The sequence below is a fragment of the Euprymna scolopes genome, chromosome 36, assembly GCF_053919585.1.
Source record: "Euprymna scolopes isolate OS-2025 chromosome 36, ASM5391958v1, whole genome shotgun sequence".
Lineage (NCBI taxonomy): Eukaryota > Metazoa > Mollusca > Cephalopoda > Sepiida > Sepiolidae > Euprymna > Euprymna scolopes.
The window spans coordinates 54,899,096-54,921,922 of record NC_136517.1 but is presented as its reverse complement, the minus strand read 5'-3'; the positions used below and the strand labels follow the sequence as shown (position 1 = coordinate 54,921,922).

Here is a 22,827-nt window from a genome sequence, read left to right as displayed (position 1 = left end):
ACTTGCACTTTTTGTATAATAATTGAATTTGCCTCCCCCCCCCCTTTTTTTAATTTAATTTTTTTCCATTTCCATTGAATTAAAAAAAAAAAAAAAATTTTTTTTAAATTTTTTTTTATAGGATGAATTTCAAAGATTTCTTGAATCACTTTGACACTCTGGATATTTGCAATCTTACTCCCGACTCTCCTATAAATATGCCACGGAAATGGTTCACAGCAAAATTCCACAATCGTTGGAACAAAGGCTTTTCTGCAGGAGGACGTCCTTCACACAAATGTAAGTACATGCTCTGTTATTACGTCCTATACAGCATAATCATGTTAGATCACCAATGTTAAGCAACATTGAACCTAGTCAGTACTAAAACGGGTGACCATTTGAAAATACCAGGTGCTGTATGTGCTTTCTGCTTATCTCTGCATTGGCCAACTCAGGAGAGGGGTCGTTAGAGATTATGCAACCCTTGCCTCACAATTCAGTGCCTGTCATGCATCATCTTTCTACGATTAAATGGTCCTCGTCCTTCGGATGGACGAACATCTTTTAAGTACATTTCACTTATTTATTTTTGCCAGGATTGGGGGCTCATTTGTGAAGATGAGTTAACTTTTCTATAACAACTTTTAACAGAAAATTCAATTCATATCTCTATAGGTAAAACCATAGATGTATGTATGTGCGTCTCTCTCTTTCTATGTGTAAATATTTAACCAATAAACTTTTAAACTACTGGTCACATAACACTGAAATTAACAGGAAATAGTAATCATACACCCAGGATGGTTTATAATGAGTAAAAATCTATGTTTGGATGGATGAATAATGCGTCAGCAAGTTGAAATGCCAAATGTTCATTTCAACTTGTTGACATATTTGTATGAGTTTGTGCATGCGTAAGTTAAAAGCGGTTTAATTTTCTAACTTTCTTATCTATCTGTTAGGTTAGTTAAAACGGTAGGGAACATGGTTGAAGTGCTAAATAAAGGAATGCAGTTGGAGCGCGAAATGTTTTGATTTTCATTCTAGCTGATGGCACCCAAGTCATTTCTTCTTTTTTTTTACTTTTGAAATCAGTACAATATATTAGGTACAATATGATATTCAGTAGACACGGCTCTACATTGCAAGTGAAACAGTCGCATTTGCGAGTAATTTTTTAAAGTGGCAACTAGAAATAATGAAACGCTTATCTTTTGGCGATTGTATTTCTTTCACTGACAGTCATCCAAAGTTCACTACTGAATAAAAAAATATTTTTTCAACATTTTTTTTTTTTATATATAAAACGAACAAAGTTAAATTATTTAAACAATAAAAGTTTAATAGAACAATATACTCTTTTTTAACAAAGGCTGTTTAAAAAAATATCTGAAGAAATTAGAATGCTTATACCTTCAAGTATCGACATAAAATTTGTTGTATATTTAGAATCACACTTATTTAAAAAACACACACAGAAAAATCTTTATGATAAACGTACATACTCATCACAGAACAAAGATGTCATATTCTAAAAAATCATATGGGTTTGGCTAGTAACAAAAATATTTAGTTGTCAAGGGTCAACTAAAGATAAGTTTGTCCGTAGAGCCCTGATAGAGAATTGGCTCTATAATAATAAATACGAAAATCTGCATGAATTAAAATATATTTAAGCATTTTTATGACTTTCAACACACTATTTTAACATGAAATCTTCCCTTTCCCCATGTTAAGAATGGTTTTCTAAATAGAAAGCCACTCTTATCGTCGGAAAAGGGAGATGCTGCATAGTGAATTAATCATCTGGCAGTTTTTTCTTCGGCATCTTCCAGCTGCTTGTGTTATGTTGTTGCAAAAGTTTTTAAATTTTAAAAATTTTATCTTAAAAATGAAAAAGTATTTTTGAAAATCTTTAGACATTGCAATAATGGTCTTTGCTCTATGACTTCATTTTATCCGTCAATGAGCTTACAAATGGCTGTCTCCATGGTTTTGTAATTCTCAAAATAAGTGATAATCTTAAGATCTCCATCATTCCAGTAATTATAGGAGCAACTGAACTCATGAAAAAGAAAAAAAAAAAAAAACTCCTGGCAAATATATCCGGTGAACCAAGTGCAAGAGAGATTCAAGCAATTGCACTTAAAAGGCTGGTTAAAATCTTAAAGATCTCTTGGTTGGAATGTATGAGATAACGGGTGACTGTCTGGTCTCCAGTAGGATGCCCCATCCCCAGCTTAAACAAAGGAAATTAAAAAAATAAATAAAAAGGGGGGAGAAAAAAAAGATATTCTTGCAAAGCTAAAAATAAAGTTTCTGTTATCGTATTATCATTATTATATTAAGTCATTGCAAAACCTTTTTGTTGATTTAAAATTTCATTATGAAAATGAAAAACCGTTTTTGAAAATTTTTATTCATAACAATAATGACCTTTGCTCTCTATAACTTGATTTCATCTGTCAACGAGCTTATGAATGCCTCGCTTGTAAAATTCTTTAGGTTTTGATCTGAAATATTAAGTGAACTTGTGTTCACTCCTTTCATGATGTTAACCTAAGGCCATCTGAATGGTTTTGTAATCGTTGAAATAAGTGATAATCTGAGGGAGTTAAGTCAACTGAATATGGAGGATGGGGTAAGATTTCCCAACCAAATTCTTCTAGGAGATCTTTGGTTAGTGGTGCTGCGTGAGGACGAACATTATCATGATGGAAGATGACTCCCTCTCTGTTGACTAAAAAAGGTAATTTTTGGATCAACATGGGTGAGAATACTACCGGAAAATATAATAGATGTTTTTAATAATCTGAAAGAAAAAGTTATGAATTAATCATAGTGATATGCTCAAGTAATGATAAGGGATTACTCCCCTTCTGGTGTACTAAAGAAGATCGTTTTCGGGTCAACATAGATGAAAACATGAATGATGCTTTAATAGTCCAAAAGAAAAAAGTAATAAATTAATCATGGGTGATTTGTTTAAGTAATAACAAAAAAATAAATTATAATGATTTGTTTAAGTAATAACAAAAAAATAAATTATAATGATTTGTTTAAGTAATAACAAAAAAATAAATTATAATGATTTGTTTAAGTAATAACAAAAAAATAAATTATAATGATTTGTTTAAGTAATAACAAAAAAATAAATTATAATGATTTGTTTAAGTAATAACAAAAAAAATAAATTATAATGATTTGTTTAAGTAATAACAAAAAAATAAATTATAATGATTTGTTTAAGTAATAACAAAAAAATAAATTATAATGATTTGTTTAAGTAATAACAAAAAAATAAATTATAATGATTTGTTTAAGTAATAACAAAAAAATAAATTATAATGATTTGTTTAAGTAATAACAAAAAAATAAATTATAATGATTTGTTTAAGTAATAACAAAAAAATAAATTATAATGATTTGTTTAAGTAATAACAAAAAAATAAATTATAATGATTTAAGTAATAACAAAAATAAATTATAATGATTTAAGTAATAACAAAAATAAATTATAATGATTTAAGTAATAACAAAAAAATAAATTATAATGGTTTGTTTAAGTAATAACAAAAAAATAAATTATAATGGTTTGTTTAAGTAATAAAAAAAAAATTTTTTTTTAAATTACAATGGTTTAAACTGCTTCTTCTCCAAACCGGAAAAATCGTTTACACTGACCTTTATATTTAAAAAAAAAAAAAAAAAAAAAAAAAAAAAAGAAATATAGTTTTATTTTATTCTTTTTAACAGCAAGTCTATCTTTTTTTGGATTATTTAATGCTGAAACAAAAACATGTATTGAAAACCATTCATTGTATATGATAATTCCATATTCTGTAATGATATCCATTAGGCTAGTAACAATGTGATATCACATTTTCATTACTTTTGATATTCAAATCTTTGTAGCAGACAGATTTGCAACAAACATAAGCAGGAATGAATTCTCACGGCTTGAGATTTTGAAATACACTTATAGAATAAGAGACATTGAAATGGATTTTCATTCTATATTCAAAAGCAACTTTATTTGTCATCTTTGTTAGTAGCGTGTACAAAAGAGAAACGGGTTAGTAGGAGAGTTCAGTGTTTGTGCGCGCTTGTATTTATAGTAGTTTCTGATGTGGGGACGTAGATTAGATATCCGACAGGCCTGTTGAAAGAGAGACAAGTGTCAATTGTATTTGTATATATGTTATTTACCTTGAGTTAACAGAAAATCAAAAGCCGCTGGACAATTTAAAGATGCAGATCAACAGCCACACACACACACACACATGGGAAGCGATGACAAAAGGATAAAGACTAGACACATGGATGTATTACAAGACTTTTATTTAATCAAATTGTTGCTTGATCGCTCGCCAGTAATGACACAATAGTACGTGTTTGTTGTAAAACGCATCGTTCGCGCTTGTATTTATAGTAGTCATGAAAAGAGTTCCTGATGTGGGGACATAGATTAGATATCCGACAATTAGATATAGGTCAGGTCTGTTGAAAGAGAGAGAAAAAAGTGTTTAATATGTTTACGTATATAGGAGCGTGCATCCGATAGTAGAGACAGGACAAATGGTTAGTGTCTCATGGTAAGAAAGAGTAGGTGTGTGAAGTGCACATGGAAACAAGTTTTTTTTTATGATAGCCATGTTGGCTTGTTGTACTCATGTTAGGCCTGGGGGCAATGGCCCAGGTGAATGCCTGCTGCTAGTGAGAAAGAGAGACGGTTTGCCGATTTCACCTTTTATGTACTCAGTCACATGATTGAGAGCTGGCTTGTGATTGGACAAGCCAGGAACAAAATGGATTTCAAATCTTGAGCCGCGAGAATTAACTCCTGTTATCTTCTAGTTCATCTGCTACACAGTTCCTTCCTCACATGTCCAATCATAAGCCAGCTCTCAGTCATGTGACTGAGTTTATAAAAGGTTAAGCCAGCAACACACGCTCTCTCTTTCTTCCTGGATCTTAGACTGACAACAACTCCACGTGGAACGGAACTGTCTCCCCCCCCCCCAACTTCTCTCTGGGGACTCAACAGAACTCACCCGGCCTTTGGGCCCGGGGTTCAACTAAGATGGGAATACAAACAAGCCAACATGGCTATCTCCACACACAGATCTCAGTGTGGTACACACACACAAACTTTCTTTCTCATCCTACAGTACTGTCTCTAATCTTTCATGACACACGTTTCCACTACTACTGTAGACACAAACATCCATGAACTCTTCTCTCTTTCAGCAGGTCTGTCTAATCATTAATATCTCCACATAGAAACTCTTTCCACAACTAACCCGTTTCCTTATTCTTACTAACAAAGATAACCAATAAAGGTGTTTTTAAATGTTAAAATAAGATTTCTTGTCTTCCATTACTACATTTTCTATAATCATAAATGTTGATGTATACAATTTTTTTTTTTTAAATAGCTTGTAAGTCAGGGGTCATGTTTTATTTACATCCGTGAATGCATGAATGTGGTTTTAAAAGTTTGTCTGTTTATTATTTTTTGTATCATTTAGACCATTATTCTTATGTTGATTGTTTCTCACGTTTCGGCCGATGTAACCTCCAACCATTTTCAGGTTCATTCACACTGGATGTTATTGGTGAATAGTGGAAAATGTTTGGGTTTTTTTTGCTTTCCCAACAAACATAGCCTTTAGAAATTCCAAACGCAAATAGCGCCAAGTCTATTTCTTTTTTTATTAATAAATCCAGGTCCATTCCATTTTGTTGATATGATAAATGTATATGTTTTTGTCTGTTCTATATTTTTTCAATAGATATTGATTTTGAACTACTAATAAAATTAAAATCGATAAATCACCACCCCCCACCCACCCACCTATTTTTACATTTTAATCTCTGCACATTGACATGTTTTTTATGGTGATTGGAGAAAATAACAACTTTATAGTTAAATATTAAGAGATCTGTAAGGAATTGGGATCTGTAATTGTATCGGAACCAAGAAAAATATTTGAATCATCCCGTCACTAATATTCTGTAAAACAAAACAACCAAACCAAATAAGTTAATTAAGACAATTAAGAGTTTTTTTTTTTTTTTGTTTTTTTTTTTAAATCAAACCTCAATCCAAAACTTCAGCTTTGTACTGATCTAATAAATCCTGGTTCTTTTGGTCTTGCGTGAGCTTTCGTGCAACCCACCAAACACACACACTTTGTTGCATCTTAGCAATGACAACATTGTTTCCAATGCACTGACACCCACATTCAACTCTACACGCATTTCATTCACCATTGTCTGCTGATCAGTGCAGATGAGTTGATCGAGACACACAGTGTTTTCTGGGATGGTGGTTGGACATGGGCGCCCGCAGTACGCTTTGTCACTCACATCTCTGTTGCCACTCTGAAATCGATAAACCCATCTCTTAATTGTGCTGACATAAACTGCATCGGCTTTATAAACGTTCAGCAGGCACCGGTGAATGTTGATCGGTTCAATTTTCTTTTTCTGCAAGGAGGAATTCAATAACACGTCTCTGCTTCTGATGCATGTCCATGACAGGAGTTGCTTTCTTAGTCTCATACTATCAATATCTACAACGGAGAGATGAAACTTTCAGGTTGTCAATGCTTTAGTTGAATCATCATAACAATGCAATTTGCAATTCCCTCCTATCGATTCCAATGGAATTAAAAAAAAATAGGTGGCATTACTTTTGGAACGACCCTCATATATAAGAAAAATGCCTCGGGGGTGGGGGGGGACTTGATTAACAGCCTTACTGTAATAATAGATATATAATACTGACCCAATGGGTCATAGATGGTCTAGTTTTTGATAGCACACACCGATTCTGAATAAGAAATTCAGCAACTTGAGCCTAGTTAGTACAAGATGAGTGAGCTTGTGAGAATATCAGGCACTGTATATAGAAGGGCATTGATACCTCCTTGCAACAACTAAAAACTTAACGTCATCATCTCTCCTGATTGGGATATACATGCAACTGGGGACTGTTGTGAATTTGATATTCCCTAGACGCTTTCTCCTTCGATGGAAGCTGGCCCCTTTGAATGCCACTAGATAGTAAAATTAAACCATAAAAAATACAAATAATAGATATTTATTTGCTTTCCCATGAAAGCAAATGTGACACAAGGTCGTTTTTAATGTGGGGGGGGGGTGATCAGTTCCCCTAAAATATGAGCAAAAAGGAGGCACTCTGGCAGTATCCCCTCCCCCCCAAAAAATAGTAATTGTCTCAGTTATAGAGGTTTTCCCCTCCATTGAGAAAGGACCAATTAACATAAGTGTAGCATCAGTAAGTGTTCTCTACATATTAGAAATATTTTGAGTAAAGTTGTTTATAAAGATCATAAAGTGTTTCTACTGTTTTTATTATTTTTATTATTTCTGCATTATCTGTCAATAACAATTTTGTTTTTAATTTAGCAACCCACTGGTCGAATCCACAATACCGTATGATCCTTAGTGACGTCGATGAAGACGATGAAAACATTTGCAGTGTAATTGTACAGCTTGTTCAGAAAGACAGAAGAAAAATCAAATTAAAAAACCCTAATCTGCAATACATTGGATTTGTTATATACAAGGTAAGTATTGAGCGAATGCTGTTTTTTTTTTTTTTTTTTTTTTTAATTCACTGTATAAAAATAAGTTTTATTTTTTATCTTTTATATGAAATTGTAAATTTTGATTATCTTATGCATACGCACGCTTTTTCACCAATTATTAAGCCCCGAAGACCACTTGAGGATAAAAGGTTTAAGGAATGCCAGGTAGTTGTTGTTTTTTTATTTTTTTTATGTCTGTGATTCAAACATTATTTTATATGCATATTAATGTAAACTCAGACAACAGATAATTTTTTCCCCATAACTTTCGACAGAAGGTATACACTTAGACTTGAATAATTACTAACAACCCAATAGAAGCAACAACAGCAGCATCTTACATTTATTAACTCGTGGCTTAATCACATAACCAGTATGTATGGAAGCAGATCATACTAAATACTTTATGGTTCTGTTTTCGGTTTTGGCTTTTATTATCTGCTTTCTTCCTTTTTTTCTTTTCTCTCTTTTGGTAAATCCATCCATCTAACATAAAATTATTGTGTTGATTCTTCAAAGTCAGACCCAAATAACATCTGGCATATTGATATTTGATTCAGGCTAGCTTTTTTGTTGTTTTTTTTTTTTTTTTTTTTTTTTTTTCTTCTTCTTTCATATGTTATTGACAGGAATATATTTTATCTTTCATCATTTTCTTTCTGAAAATATTGTTTTCACTAAAAAAAACATTTAAAGTGGTTACTTTTTTTTCTTTGTTCATTATAATGAAAACGAGATAACGAAGATTTCTTCCTGACTAATAACTTCCCTTGGAAGCATTTATAATTTTTTAGCTCATATATTGAAAGTTTTTTTTTTTTTTTTTTACATGGAAGTCACCACTTATCAAGGCCCGGAGGCCACTCAGGGATAAGGGTTATTACGTGTACAGTAATCAATGGGATAATTACAGTAATAAAATAAATTTGGTTCAATTAATAATTTATTGATCATCTAATAGAATAGTAAACCATGATAATTACATTTTAAGTTTAGGAAACCTAAAAATCAAAAATACTTGAATTTTAAAAATGAATAATAAATTAATAGGTAAAAAACCGCTGCATAGTTACAAAGAAGAAAAAAAATACTAACCAAAAGTAAAAAGTACAAAGGCTCAAGGGTTTTTTTTTTTTTTTTTTTTTTTTTTAAACTTTTTTTTTAACTTTTTGTTTATTTTATGGAAATCATCCCAGACAATGTATGGAGCCACTTGATGTAAGGAGCTCAAATGAAAAAAAGAAAAAACTAACCAACAATAAGTATTAGATGGATTTCAACCCAGAAAACTGCAATTCATCCTCCTTTGTCAGAAACACCACTCATAGATTGACAAAATAGAGGACAAAATAAGGGAAACAAGATTTGAGACTGACAAAAGTAAACCCAAGGTCCACTTTCTACTCTCCTAATCCCGGGCAATGCCAGATAGAGACAGCTAGAATAAATTAAATTAATGAAAAAAAAAAAAAAAGAATCTGAAGTTGTTGGCTGTAAGACTTTATATTTTCCTTGTTGCTTTTCTTGACCCCCTTTTTTTCCAGACTCTTGTCTGCAGTATTTTGACCCAATTTCCATTTGGTCTTATGCTTGCTGCTCTTGAAACAAAGCAAAACGAACAATGCCATTCTCCATTTCTGTACCTAAACCTTAATTTACACAGAATTTTTTTTTTCTATTATTTGTGTTGACTTTTGCTCTGATTTTGAACCTAATAGTAAGGGACAAACTTCCCTCTTCCTTTCCTGTTTTCTGTGGTGGGGTAAAGGTGATTGTGGGGAGAGGTAGGTAAATAAGCTATAGTTTTTTTTTTCATTTTCATTCTTCTTGCTTTGCTCAGGTCAAATTATGACCTTTTGATTGTTGGGACTTTATTATGAATGAATCATATATTTCCATGGCAAATACACTTAAAAGCTTTTTTCTTTCTCTTTAAATTGGGTCTTAGAAGTTTTTCAGCCTTTGAAAATCAAAAGGATTTCTTTTCGACAGAAATAATGGATGCATAATACATAATATGATACAATGGCTTAAGAACATTATTTCATTATTTTGTGTGTCCTTTTATATATATATATATATATATATATATATATATATATATATATATATATATATAATGAATAAAATTCTTTAATTTTGTATTTAATTATAAATAACAATATAAAGTTCATTTAAATAACTTGATAGTGCAATACTAAAAATATATATATATCCATATTCAAGCACGTCCGATTGAACATAAGTTATTCTTTTTGACGATTTTTCTGGATATCTTTTCCATTCGCCAAGCAGTCTTTTTTTTATTTCAGCTGGCATGTTGTATAAAATGGTGCCTGAATAACATATAATGCTGTATAACATGCCGGTTAAAATAAAAAAGACCGCTCGGCGAATGGAAAAGATATCCAGAAAAATTGGAAAAAAGAATAACTCTGTCGTGTTTAATCAGACGTGCTTGAATAATGACTTGCTGCCAATATATATATATATATATATAGAGAGAGAGAGATTATATTTCTCTTTATCTGTTCATTCCACTTTTTTCCTTAAACTTTTTCTCAGAAATTTTGTATGGACTTTTATTATGATAAGGTGCAGCAAACTAAGTATTATAGTATGCATTCGATGCACAGTTAAGGATTAGTAGGGATTAGTATTCAGTGCAAGATTGAGCACAAATTTAACCATATTTAATCAATCAATTTTGCATAAAATACTCATTTTAAGTCAACTGGCTAATTTTTTCTTTTTTTTTTTTTTTTAAAGTCTAGTGTGTGTGTGTGTGTTATAAGTAGTAGTGTCTGTGTACACCTTTCCTATAGCCCAAACCACTGGACTGATCATGACCAAACCTGACATGATGATGGTCTCTCACCTAGGGATAGTGCACACCATTTTTCAAGGTTAAGATCAAAGGTCAAGGTCGTAATCTATGTATATATACTCTCCTACAGTCACACCACTAGACCGATCATAACCAAACCTGGCTATGATGTTTCCCCACCTAGGGATGGTGTACACTATTTTCCAAGGTAAAGGTCAAGGTCATAGTATATGTATATATACTCTCCTACACCACTTAACTGATCATGACTAAAGGTCGGGACATTGTTAGTATGTGTGTGTATATATATATATATATATATATATATAGTGTTCAATTCCTTATTTCCTTTCGAGATCAAAACTAAAGTTGACAGAAGGCGGTACGAGGTGTGTGTGTCTGTGTGTGGTGTGCGCACATACACACTCTAGAAGAATTATCCATCCTAGGATAGGTAAAATGAATTTTTTAAATAGAATTGTTTTGCCCCACTTTTATATCTCCTTATGCAGAGTAAAATGATACTAAATCTAGAATCTTTATTCCAATTTTGATCAAAAACCATTATATAATTTTGATTCTGGAAAATATCTCAAATTCAAGACAATGACTAAGGGTTCAGTTTAATATAAAAATATTTGTGAAATTTTAATGATATCAATAATTCCACAAGTTTCAATTTCTCAAGTATTTTAAAGGGGTTTTAGTTGGCATAATGGGCTCAACTTCCAATTTGAAAATTCAAATATTTCAGATTTGCATTGAATTTGATCCATAGTCGTTAGATACTAATTAAACAAGATTAAATTTCAATTTCATCTTAAAACCCTTCATCCTCAAACTTTAAACTTTAGACATTTTCCAGAATCAAAATCATGTAATGGATTTTGATCAAAATTGAAATAAGTAATTTATATATAAGGTTTAATTTCACCCAAAAGCAAATTTCTCTAATATTAATTTCTTCTTAAAACCCCTTGATTTTAAACCATAAATTTAAGATCTTTTCTAAAGTCAAAATAGTGTAATGGATTTTGATTTTAAAAAAATAAAAGATAAAAAAAATAAGGATTCTAGATGTAAGGATTAGTAATGTTATTTAAATTTCATAAGAGGACATAAAGGTGATGTAAAATTGTTTTGTTTGGGGAATTAATTGGGATGGGAGTTCTTCTAGTTACATATGAAAATTGATTCGGTTTAAGAGGATTCCTCGTACCGCCTTCTGTCAACTTCAGTTTTGATCTCGAAAGGAAATAAGGAATTGAACACTAAAGTCAGAATCTATCAGGCTTTCATCCACGCTGTTCTTCTATATGGCTGTGGGTCTTGGCCTATGCGGGCTAGTGACCTATGCAAACTAGAGGTATTCAACCATTACAGTCTTCGCTGCATCCTCTGGCATCAGTTTATCCTCAACAGTACAATTTGCATTCACTGCAAGATCCACTCCCTCCAAAAATCTCTCCTTACCAGACACCTGCGCTGGTTCAATCATCTCTTTCAGCGATAACCAGGTGACTTAATCCTGGAAGTCATCGATCCCGCTCCACCACCAGGCTGGAAGAAACGTCACAGTGGCCAAAACCTGGCTCAGGACTGAAGCAGGACATTAAACTTATTCTGCGCCATCATCTTTACAGTGCCTATCATTGGAACTGCAAATGGCTTGCACTTATAATGAAAGCAGCCTTAAATCACAATGTCTGGTCATCCAGTGTTCGTGACGTGGTGAACTTGTTGGAAAGAGTCGGCCCAACTGACTCAGGATGAATGCCACAACATTGACCATGACATTGCCTTCCTTCTGACTGAGGACAGAATAGATATTACATTGTGATCTTAGGCCAGAGATTAGATAAAAAAAAAAAAAAAAGAAATGCTAACATAGGATATTGAATTCCTTAATCCAATCATATTCAATATCTGTAATTCTGTCTATCAAGTAGAAGTAACTGAATTTTCTTTCCATCTCCACCACAACATTCACCTGTTAAGTCATACCATAACATTTCTGTTGGTGTTGCATCAATTTATTCAATCTCCATCTATTTAAACTATTCTTAATCTATATTACTGGATTGTCTTATCATATCTAACCCTTTTTTTTTTAATTTTAATTATCTCAAAGCCTGATACTGATCACAAATAGAAAATAAATAGAAATGTTTCATCCAAGGCGCAGGTGAAACGTGAACAAATTCAGCAGAATCTTTCACGTTTTTTCTAATGGCTGGAAATACTTGATGCTTTGCCAAGGCTGTCAGGGGTATTTTTTATCGTGACGCCATCACTAGATGGGTTGTCTACCACGGCTTAAGAGAGGCCCACCTACCCTCGAGAAAAGGATAGACCGTGCCAGTTTCCCAACCTGGTATTTTTAATTCATGGTGCATACAGTGCCTCGCCTTCCCAAATGGTCACCCATCTGGTACTGGCCAGGCTCAACGTTGCTTAACTTCGGTGATCTGATGAGAACCAGTGTGTCAACATGATTGTGCTGTATTTCACAACAAACTGATTGCAAACAAATGGCAATGTTTTTTTTTGTTTTTTTTACTCACATTTACCCCTAACAAGGCATTATTCGAAACCATGCCTAGGAAAGATTAACAAGATGTTGGTTTACATTACATTTAAACTTCTGCATATCAATACAATCAGGGAAGCAGGTGGCAGGAAAGGAATTCCAAAGTCTAGCTGTTTGAGGGAAGAAACTATTAGAATAGGAAGCTTTCTGGTATTTAGGGACCTCAACAGTGAAGGGGTGAGATTTTGTTGCTAAGTGAGTTTGTCAGGGATATGGACATTGAGGGGGCACAAATGCAATGAGTTCATCAGAGTATGTTCCATTAAAATACTTGTAAAACAGGCACAGGGATGCAACATTGTGACAATTGGGCAGGGGTTAGAGCTTAATTGACAAAGTGGGACCTATTAGATTGAAAACTCTTTTTTGGACCCTATCCAAGAGAAAGAGACTAGTGGTAGATGCACCAGCAACAATACTCCATACATAGGCATTGTAGAGGTACAGGATACTCTCAAGTGTGAGTAGTTTTCTAGCATGATAGAGGGAACCCACCTTCTTTGCAGCAGACTTTGCAATGTCCTCTATTTGTTCCAGTTCATATTGTTCAAGGGAAAAAACTGTTAGAATATAAAGCTTTCTGGCATTTAGGGACAACAACAGTGAAGGGGTGAGATCTTATTGCTAAGCGGGTTTGTCGAGGATATGTACGTCGAGGGGGGGTACAAGTGAAACGAGTTCATCAGAACACATTCCATTAAAATATTTGTAAAACAGGCAGAGTGATGCAACATTGCAGCGATGAGACAGGGGCTGGAGCTTAGTTGATAAAGTGGGACCGCTTAGATTGACAACTCTTTTTGGGATTTTATCTAAGAGGGAGAGACTAGTTGTAGATGCACCAGCCCAGCTGTGGCTGTAATACTCCATGCATGGGCAAATGATGGTCTTGTAAAAATATAGGATACTATCAGGCGTGAGTAGTCTTCTAGATTGATAAAGGGAACCCACCTTCTTTGCAGCAACCTTTGCAATGCCCTCTGTGTATTTGTTCCAGTTCATATTGCCTGTGAATGCTAAGCTGAGGGGTTTAAAGGAAGAATTCTCAGGTAGGGTGTTATTTGTCATGAATATCGATGATTGGAGAGGCTTCTTGTAATTGTTAAAGGAGAGTAGCTTAGTCTTACTAGCATTAAATGTTACCATCCGTTTATGGCACCATTCCACTACAGTCTGGAGGTCATTTTCTAAGGATTCTGCCATTGTCTTGGATTTGCGTACATCCGTTCTTCCCCCGTGAATGTTATGGAGCATTGTATGATCAGTAAATATACTTATCTTGAACACAATATTATCAGGAATAATAGTGGTCCAAGGATCAACCCCTGAAGCATTCCCGCATTAATGTTATGCTGTTTATATGTACGTCTATGAATGACAACCTGGATGGTCCTATTGTCTAAGAAGGATCTAATTATATTTAGTATACGTCCAGTTATACCGTACAATTCAATTTTCATTAGCAGCCCTTTGTGCCAGACTTTGTCAAAGACCTTGGATATATCGAGCTACAGCCCTGGCTTCATCCACCTTGTCTAGTGCATGGTATATGCATTCAGAGATGACTGTTAAAATACCTGCTTGTACAAAATTTGATTTTGGAAGTTAAATGTAATTATTATATTATGGTTTGGTTATTAAATGAACTACTATTTAAAACATTACTTTGAAAAATTATGAAATATAGTCTAACTATTATAAAATACATTGACATATTATATTTTAATTCATGCAGATTTTGTATTTATTATTATTATAGGGCCAATTCCCTATTGATTAGTATATTGATACCTCATATATAGTAATGATTTCAAAAGTAAAAAAAAAAAAATTACTTGGCTGTTATCAGCTAAAATCGAAACCAAAATGTACAGCTTTCCAGTCTTGTCCATTAGCATATGACCTAAATCCATACGTATACAAAAGTGACAAAATTATTTAACTTGTAACTGTTAATTAACACATGTGCGGAAAGAAATGGGGAGAGTCGACTTACGGCAGGCCAAGGTCAATTTCTTTTTTTTTTTTTTTTTTTTTTTTTTTAATTTTGACCTCTTAGCAGCTATTTTACCAGCTAAAAAAAAACAAATCAAAAGTAGTTCACAGATCCAAATATCCTATATATCAAGTTTCATGTTGGGAGACCAAAAATTCAGAGAAGGGTTTAATAGAGAATTTCTACACGCACACACGCACACACACACACACACACACACACACACACACACAGACAGACAGACAGGCAAGGTTGCTTTTTTATATGTAGACATGTATAAATGGATGTGAGTTTATCCTAAATGCTACACAATGTAGAAAAACTTGCACAAATAGAACTGGGCGTAATAGTTAAATGAAACCAATCATCCAATAGGAAGCCATAACAAATAATTAACAAAAGTTCGTTTTTCAAAGAATATACAAATTAGTTAACGTTTATTTAGTCTTTCACATATCGATGACTGAATATATTAACAAGTTTGTTTGAATAATTTTTAAATAGAAAAATAGGCTTTTAATATCTATGTCAGAGCAAAAAAAAAATTCAACTTTATAGGTTATATACCTATTAGCATGTTTGGATATGTTGATAGTTTTTGATCGTAAGAATGTGAGAGCTGAAATAAAAAAAATTAATTATTCCTGGATTATCTTGTGACGTCCGATTATTCTTCTGGAATATTCTATTAAAAAAATCTGGTACTGATTGCAAACAAACAGCAATTTTACCTTTTTTTTTTTTTTTTTTTTTAAGTCAATCATTAAATTAATTAAATACGTTTTTTTATAAAAATATTTGTCTTTCAAGCACACTTGATGCGTATTTTATTTTATTCAAATTGAATCATCGTTTCTATATGGAATTCACACCTTTGACGTTAATCTCACGTTGCCTACGCACTGTTCAAACATTTCAAAATACAACCGCTGAGATACAACGCGCGGCTCTTTACAAACAGACTTTTCTTTCTCCAATTTTACAATGTGGCAAGGAAGAAGAAGAAAAGGAAAAAAAAAAGAAAGAAAACAACACACTGAGGATGGAGTATAGCTCCGAAATATATTTATGTTATAAATTTCAAACAAGTAAAATATGTTTATTTTCGCAATATTTCGTTGTGATTTGGCTTTCAAGTGCATTTGATGCATATTTTATTTTATTCAAATTAAATCAACATTTCTGTATGGAATTCACACCCTTGACATTTTATAACCTTATTTTTTAAAGTTATGAAATAGTCTAACAATCTTATGAAATATACATATATATATTTAAATGCAGAAACCCTACATATACATGTATACATATTAGCGTGTCTGGGTACATTGAAAAGAAATTAATAGTGCTCAATCATAAGAATGTAAGAGCTGAAATACAAATTATTTATTTAAGAATTATACATTACACATTCTGGAGATATACCATGGTTTCATTGATATTAGAAGACCTTTACTGTCTACATACCTTCAGTGACTCTTTCATGTCGTCGAAGATATTGAGTGGTAGGGACCTTTTCTAAACAGTACAGGTCTTTCTATTTCAATGAAACCATGGTACATCTCTAAAATATGTAATGTATAGTAGTTTTAAATAAATAATTTGTGTGTGTGTGTGTGCATGTATATATATATAAGTGAAAGTGTCTGTGTACATTTCCCTTCGTAATAACTCTGTCAATTTTCAGTCTACAGACTCGAAATTTGATATACAGGGTACTGAGATTTGGGAAAATCTTTGTAATCAGTTTTTGGCGAGAAATTTGGCTGTTAAGGGGTCAAAGTTCAACTATTTGACCTTTGAGAACTCTACCAAACTCCTCCGCCAATTTTGGGTCTAACCACTTGAAATTTTGGATAAAAGTTCTTGGGCATGGATCTAACTTAATAACTTGATTTGAGCTCAAAACAATAAATGTTAAGGGGTCATAATATGGGTCAAATTTTTTAGTCTCTACCAAATTACTCAGACAATTTCTTGTCTAAACATTTGAAATTTTACATAAAGGGTATTCAGAGATAGCACAAGCTTTTTAATCGGTTTGGGTCGAAAATTTGAGTTACCAATATATAAATGTATGTATGTATGTTTGCATGTCTGCCTAAAACTTTCGACAGAGGTGACAGATTTGTACTAGATCAGTATCGTTTTGAAGGTTGACCTTTCAGACAACAAATATCGAAAAATTGGCTAAAAACATTAATATCTTCACCTTCAGCTGGGCACTTTTCTAAAGGGAGGAGTCGCTTTTTTCGCCAATATTTTCGAAAGTCATCCTCTCTTTTCGATTGTCTAGCCTGAATTAAAACCTACGTCACTTCCAGTTTGGCGGTGGTCATAACAGCAAAGACGTCAGGGTTTTTCTGCCGTGCTTTTCCTCCTTCACGGTGGTCCTGGATATGACCTAAAACTATATCCGATGGTGAGGCCCCACCTTGCGGGCCTTCGGGAGTGTGGAGCCACCCTTTAATTGCCATTGCTCCCAGGTCCACTCTGACACGGAGTGGTAGTACCTGTTAGGGTTCCAACTATGGGTTAAATAGAATCTGACTTTAAAAATAATATATACTCCATTAAAAATCCTTCCTCAAAATAACTAGATTCAGCATTAAATAACCTGAAAAAGGTTGATATGCCGTAAAACAAAAACAACTAACCAACTAATCCTTCATGGTACGGGTTCGAGCCTGCCTTCTACCACTTATTTATTTTTTTTTTTGCTCAACACACACCTCTAAACACCTGGAGTATGCTGGGAACCCATGCTAGTATATATATATATATATATATATATATATATATATATATATATATATATATTTCAGTAAAATATATTTTTTAAAATTATATTTCACTCCTTGTGTATGCCAATCCTTTTTGTTTAGAAACTCAATGTATGTTAAAAATAACAACAGAGTCTATGTAAAAGAATAACAGGTCGAGTTTGTATCCGCAATGTAAAAAAAATCCAGAGAATTTCTGTTTATATATTACGGTTCTCCATAATAAATAGTTTTCTTTATACAAACATATCAAGGCTATACATCCATGGAAATGTTTTGATCATAGCAATTTGAAAAAAATATGTCCATCCTCTAAGTTATCATATTTAAAAAAAGTGTTCACACAAATATATAAAATAATGTCGGTCAGTGAAGTTAAAAGAAATATAAAAGAAAACCTCTGAAACTGGAAAGTTTAGAAAAGGATTAAAAAAAACAAAAAAAAAAAAAAACTTTATTTTTCAATACAATTACTTAGAGAACAGACTAAGAAGATCACATCTTACTTCAATTGAAATATTTCTATGGACATGTGACCTTGATATGTTTGGAGGTGACTTGTATCTGGGGTACGGTCAGCAAAACAGTTATCCTCTATTCTGCAAACAAATTCTTCTTCTACCCAATTTACATCATTAACGATTACTACACTACCACCTTACATTCATTAACCCTTATCCCCGAGTGGCCTTTGGGCCTTGATAAATAAGTGATGCCGCCAACCTGATAGGTCCTGAACTGTCATCTAAGCTTCAACCTTTGTCCAATCGACGAAATGTTGCATCCTTCTGTCTGTTTTACAAGTATTTTAATGGTGGTTGCTCCGACAAACTACTAGCCCTTGTACCCTCTTGACGTAAATACCCCCGACAAACTGGACAAACAGCAAAGTTCCACCCCAACGCAGTAGAGATCCCTAGACGTAAGGAAGCCTTATACTCTAATAATTTCTTCCCCAGAACTGCTAGACTTTGGAATTCCCTTTCGGTTTCCTGCTTCCCGAACTGTACTGACATGCATAAGTTCAAGTGTAATGTGGACAGACATCTTGCTGCTCAACTCCCTACATAGTATCCCTGCAACTCATGTCCCTGATAGGAGCCCTACTACTTAAGTTGCACTGTGCCTTGTTTGGGGTGAAAATGTAATGAAAAAAAAGTTTTAAAAAAATGCGTTACAGAAGATCATTGGTACCGTCAGTTCAAAATCCAAACAAAGGGGACCAATATCTGGCCGCCTATGTCAGACTCTCTTCAACCTCTTATTTTGAAATTTTCTTAATAATCTAACACTCTGCTGGGGTTTTCTTCCATGAGCCTTGCATAAATATATATAAAGATACATCCACATGTATGTATATCTATGTCTATATATGTATATGCATGTCTGTGTATATACATGCATACAATCTGAGCCCAGAAAACATTAATATAATACTTTGACCATTTACCCACCCACCTTAAGTACGAAACCCCCTCCCTTTCCATCCTCCTTTTCCCAACACACCTAACTTTTGCCAGTTGTGACCATTCTTAGATAGCATCTTCCCTCCCAACTCATCTTCCCCAGATTATTTTCTTTTACAATAAAATGTAACATGAGCTGCAGCTGAGATTGGACTCTCCACACGAGTTTGTATGAGAATTCAAATCGTGTCCATAGCTGAATACTTAATGCTTCGCTAGTGCTATCAAGGGTATTTTTAACATGACACCATCACTAGATGGGTTGCCTTAAGAGAGGCCCATCTACCCTCAGGAGAAGGATAGACCATGCCAGTTTCCCTTGCGATAAAATCTTTCACTATAGTCCTCATATTAATCACCCAATCCCACTCTTATTTATGATATTTTTTTTATTTATTTTTATTTTGTTTATCTTGGCTTCTTTCATTCTAAATAAATTTACCTCTCTTGATTTTTCCCTTAAGCACCACTCAGAGCTTTACTCCTCAAAATTAGCCTTCATTTTTGCCCCCCCCCCCCCCAAAGGACGGTGGACCTGTAAATTCACCCTTTATCCGTTCCTCCATTTGCACTTTTCTCAATAATTATGCCTTGGAATTTTTTAAAATTTTGCACAAACATTAAACATGATATGAGTAACAGAACGGATTTTCCAGGAAATCTCTGGTTGCCTCCCTAGGGTGCCTTTTGGATTAAAATGGTTAAAATTTACACTTTTGTGCTTATTAAAAAAAATTGATGCCTTGGATTTTTATAAAACTTTCTGAAAAGTTGTAACTAACTGATTTCTATATAATTTTGTTTGTCTATACTTTGTAATAACTTTTGGGTGTGCCCCAGGGGCTCTTTTAGGGCTAATAAAAACACTCCATTTTTGGGACTATTTTACCATATTTGTCCAAAATTTTCTGTGTATGTCTATTTAGCAGTTTTGCATGGTGCTGAACTCAAATTTAAATATGTTAAGGCCTTGGGAACTTTTCGGGCTAAATGGTGGGAGGGCAAATGATGAACTTGGTCATTTTTTTTTTTTGCATGGTGCAGAACTCTGTTACATATCTGAAGGCCTAAAACTGCACCGTTTGTTCATTTTCACCAGGATTTAATGTCCCCTAAATGGTAGAGGGGGCAAATGCTGAACTTAAACAATTTTTTTATGCCTCGTTCACTGTGAACTCACGGTCATGGGGGACCATGCATGCTTCACTTGTTCTAATTTTAATTTAGTGCCATGGAAGAAATTGCATCTAAACCCTTGTGATATAAGCACCAAACCAGAATTTTTACCCTAAACTTTATAAAAGTAAAGAAAATGTACATTTAGCTTCCAAAATTCAACATATTTTATCAAATCCTCTTCAACCTATAATATTTACACTCACAGTTTTTCCAGCGAAACTTTCAATCTAATCCTTCAAAGAACTATAGATTTATACAATCTGAATATTTTTACTCCACATCTACGAATGTACGAACCAGCAATTATAGGTTTTATCAATTTTCAACCAGTTTTATTGATTGGATTTTGTTATCCTCTGACTATATCTTCATACTTGGACATCAATTTGAATATATCCTTTTCTTTTTTTTTTTTTTTTTTTTTTTTGCATCTGTATTTATTTCTATATAATCTTTCAAACATTAATTTCATTTGAACTTTTAAAGTTTTCAATTTTTGCACTAAACAGCAATTTTATATAAAATTTGTTTTGCCAAACTTTTTCCTCTGAAAGAAAACGCCAAATTTTTTAAACTCCATGGAATAAAGAAAATAATATACTTTATTCCTTGTTTTATGAACAGTATATATTGTAAATCATAATTTGCATAATCTTAACTCCCTTCGTGCGTATGCATGTGTTAGAATTGAAAGAACTTAGAAGAGACGATTCTTCCCAATATGACAAATAACATTGTCGGTGAAGATACCAGTAAAAGACACATACCTTGTCCTTTCCTGACCAGTTGTGACAGCTCCTCATGTTGCCTGCTGTCGAAATTTTTTCTTCAAAAGAAAACACCAAGATACGAATTATAGTTTCTTATACATAAGTCTTTTATTCTGTCTGAAATACTCTTCGGAGTTGGGCAGGCTTATAATTGTCTACATTTTGCTAAACTTTACCCCCAATCACTTCCATGGGCATCCAGAGACCATTCAACTCATTTGTCTGCTCGATTCTCTCTCTCGGCTGTCTCTCGTTAACTGACTAAACTCTGTATATATATAAAGAAAAACTATCTTCTTTCTAATTACGTCATCAATGCACATCGCATTAAAGGATCATTACCTGATCTTTGTCACATATGTTTGTTTATCTAAGTTATTGTTGTCAGTTAAAATTCGTAATTGTTATTGATTCTAAAATTCTACTCCCAAGTGGAAACATAATTTCTAGCTAAAATTCCTAACTGTTTGTTATGATAAAAATTTAATCGTTAACATTCTTACATTATTTAGCTGATAGAATATCTTGATTTCAAACAATCATAATAATAATCATCTAGTTTATTTTCCGGTGTTTTCTCAGGTCCAACAAATACAACGTACTGAGCCTTTTACAGAAGGTATTCTTATCACAAACAATACACCCAAAACTGATCTACCATGCTATACATAAAAATTGAATGCGATATAATATATATTTGTCTTCCACATTCAGACATAACAGTTCACACATGCGTACCATGAAAGCTACAATATCCTAGACTAGAGTTACAATAGAACCCCAGGATACAGTGGTCCTAGGATATTTTTTTCAGGTTACGATGTGAAATACTATGTTTTTCTGGCCCCTGGTTGCGGTATTTGCCCCTCCTTACGGTGTTATCTATGTTATTTGATTATATACATGTATTGCATACTGCACTGTATTTTGTTACTAAATTTTAATGCCGTATTCTGGGGTTCTACTGTATATCATCTTTCATACTGTTCATGATTAACACCAGAATAATTTGGATATGAGATGAATATTCAAATTGAAGTGGAAAAAAAAGGGTTCATACCTTTCTCAGTATTGTTCTTATGTAAAATAAAGTTCGTTTCTAAACCTAAAGTGCTTAACCTTAAATTTTTAACATTAAGTGAAACGAATGGCTTGAACCACCCACCATAACATGATTATAGTCTGTCACCAGTGATACTCATTTATACACCCGTCTGGAGTGTTTTTGCTCACAACACCTAATATTCTAAAAACTAGTGCACACTTTTTTGTTAAAAATGATTAAAAAAAAAAGTTATGTTTTACTAGTGTTCGCACTTGCTATTTATCTGACTATACTAGGTTTTCCAAAAGTCTGGAGCACATTTTGACATTGAATATCTCGAGAACTATTAAGGATATAAAAACACATTTGGTATATTAAGAAAGCTTGTAATCTCAAGTTTTTCATGGAATGTTCAAAGATGTTCATTATGAGCAGTATTAGCCAAACGACACACATCAAGCCGATAGTCTAATTCTTGCCAAATGCGTCCCAGCATTGTGTTGTCAATGGTTGCAACAGCTTTGTTGTTGTCTTAGCTGGGCATAAGCACCCATCCGCCATGAATTTACC

The 22,827-nt window shown here is 33.2% G+C and overlaps 1 protein-coding gene across 1 annotated transcript in view; it reads left to right on the top strand.

Moving 5' to 3' along the window:
* LOC145260498 (calpain-9-like) overlaps positions 1-22,827 on the top strand; it is a 214,674-nt gene that overhangs the window by 120,140 nt on the left and 71,707 nt on the right. The window contains exons 8-9 of the mRNA XM_080118609.1: positions 122-279; positions 7,420-7,580. Of these exons, the coding sequence (XP_079974735.1) occupies positions 122-279; positions 7,420-7,580 (319 nt within the window). The remainder of the gene's footprint in view (positions 1-121; positions 280-7,419; positions 7,581-22,827) is intronic.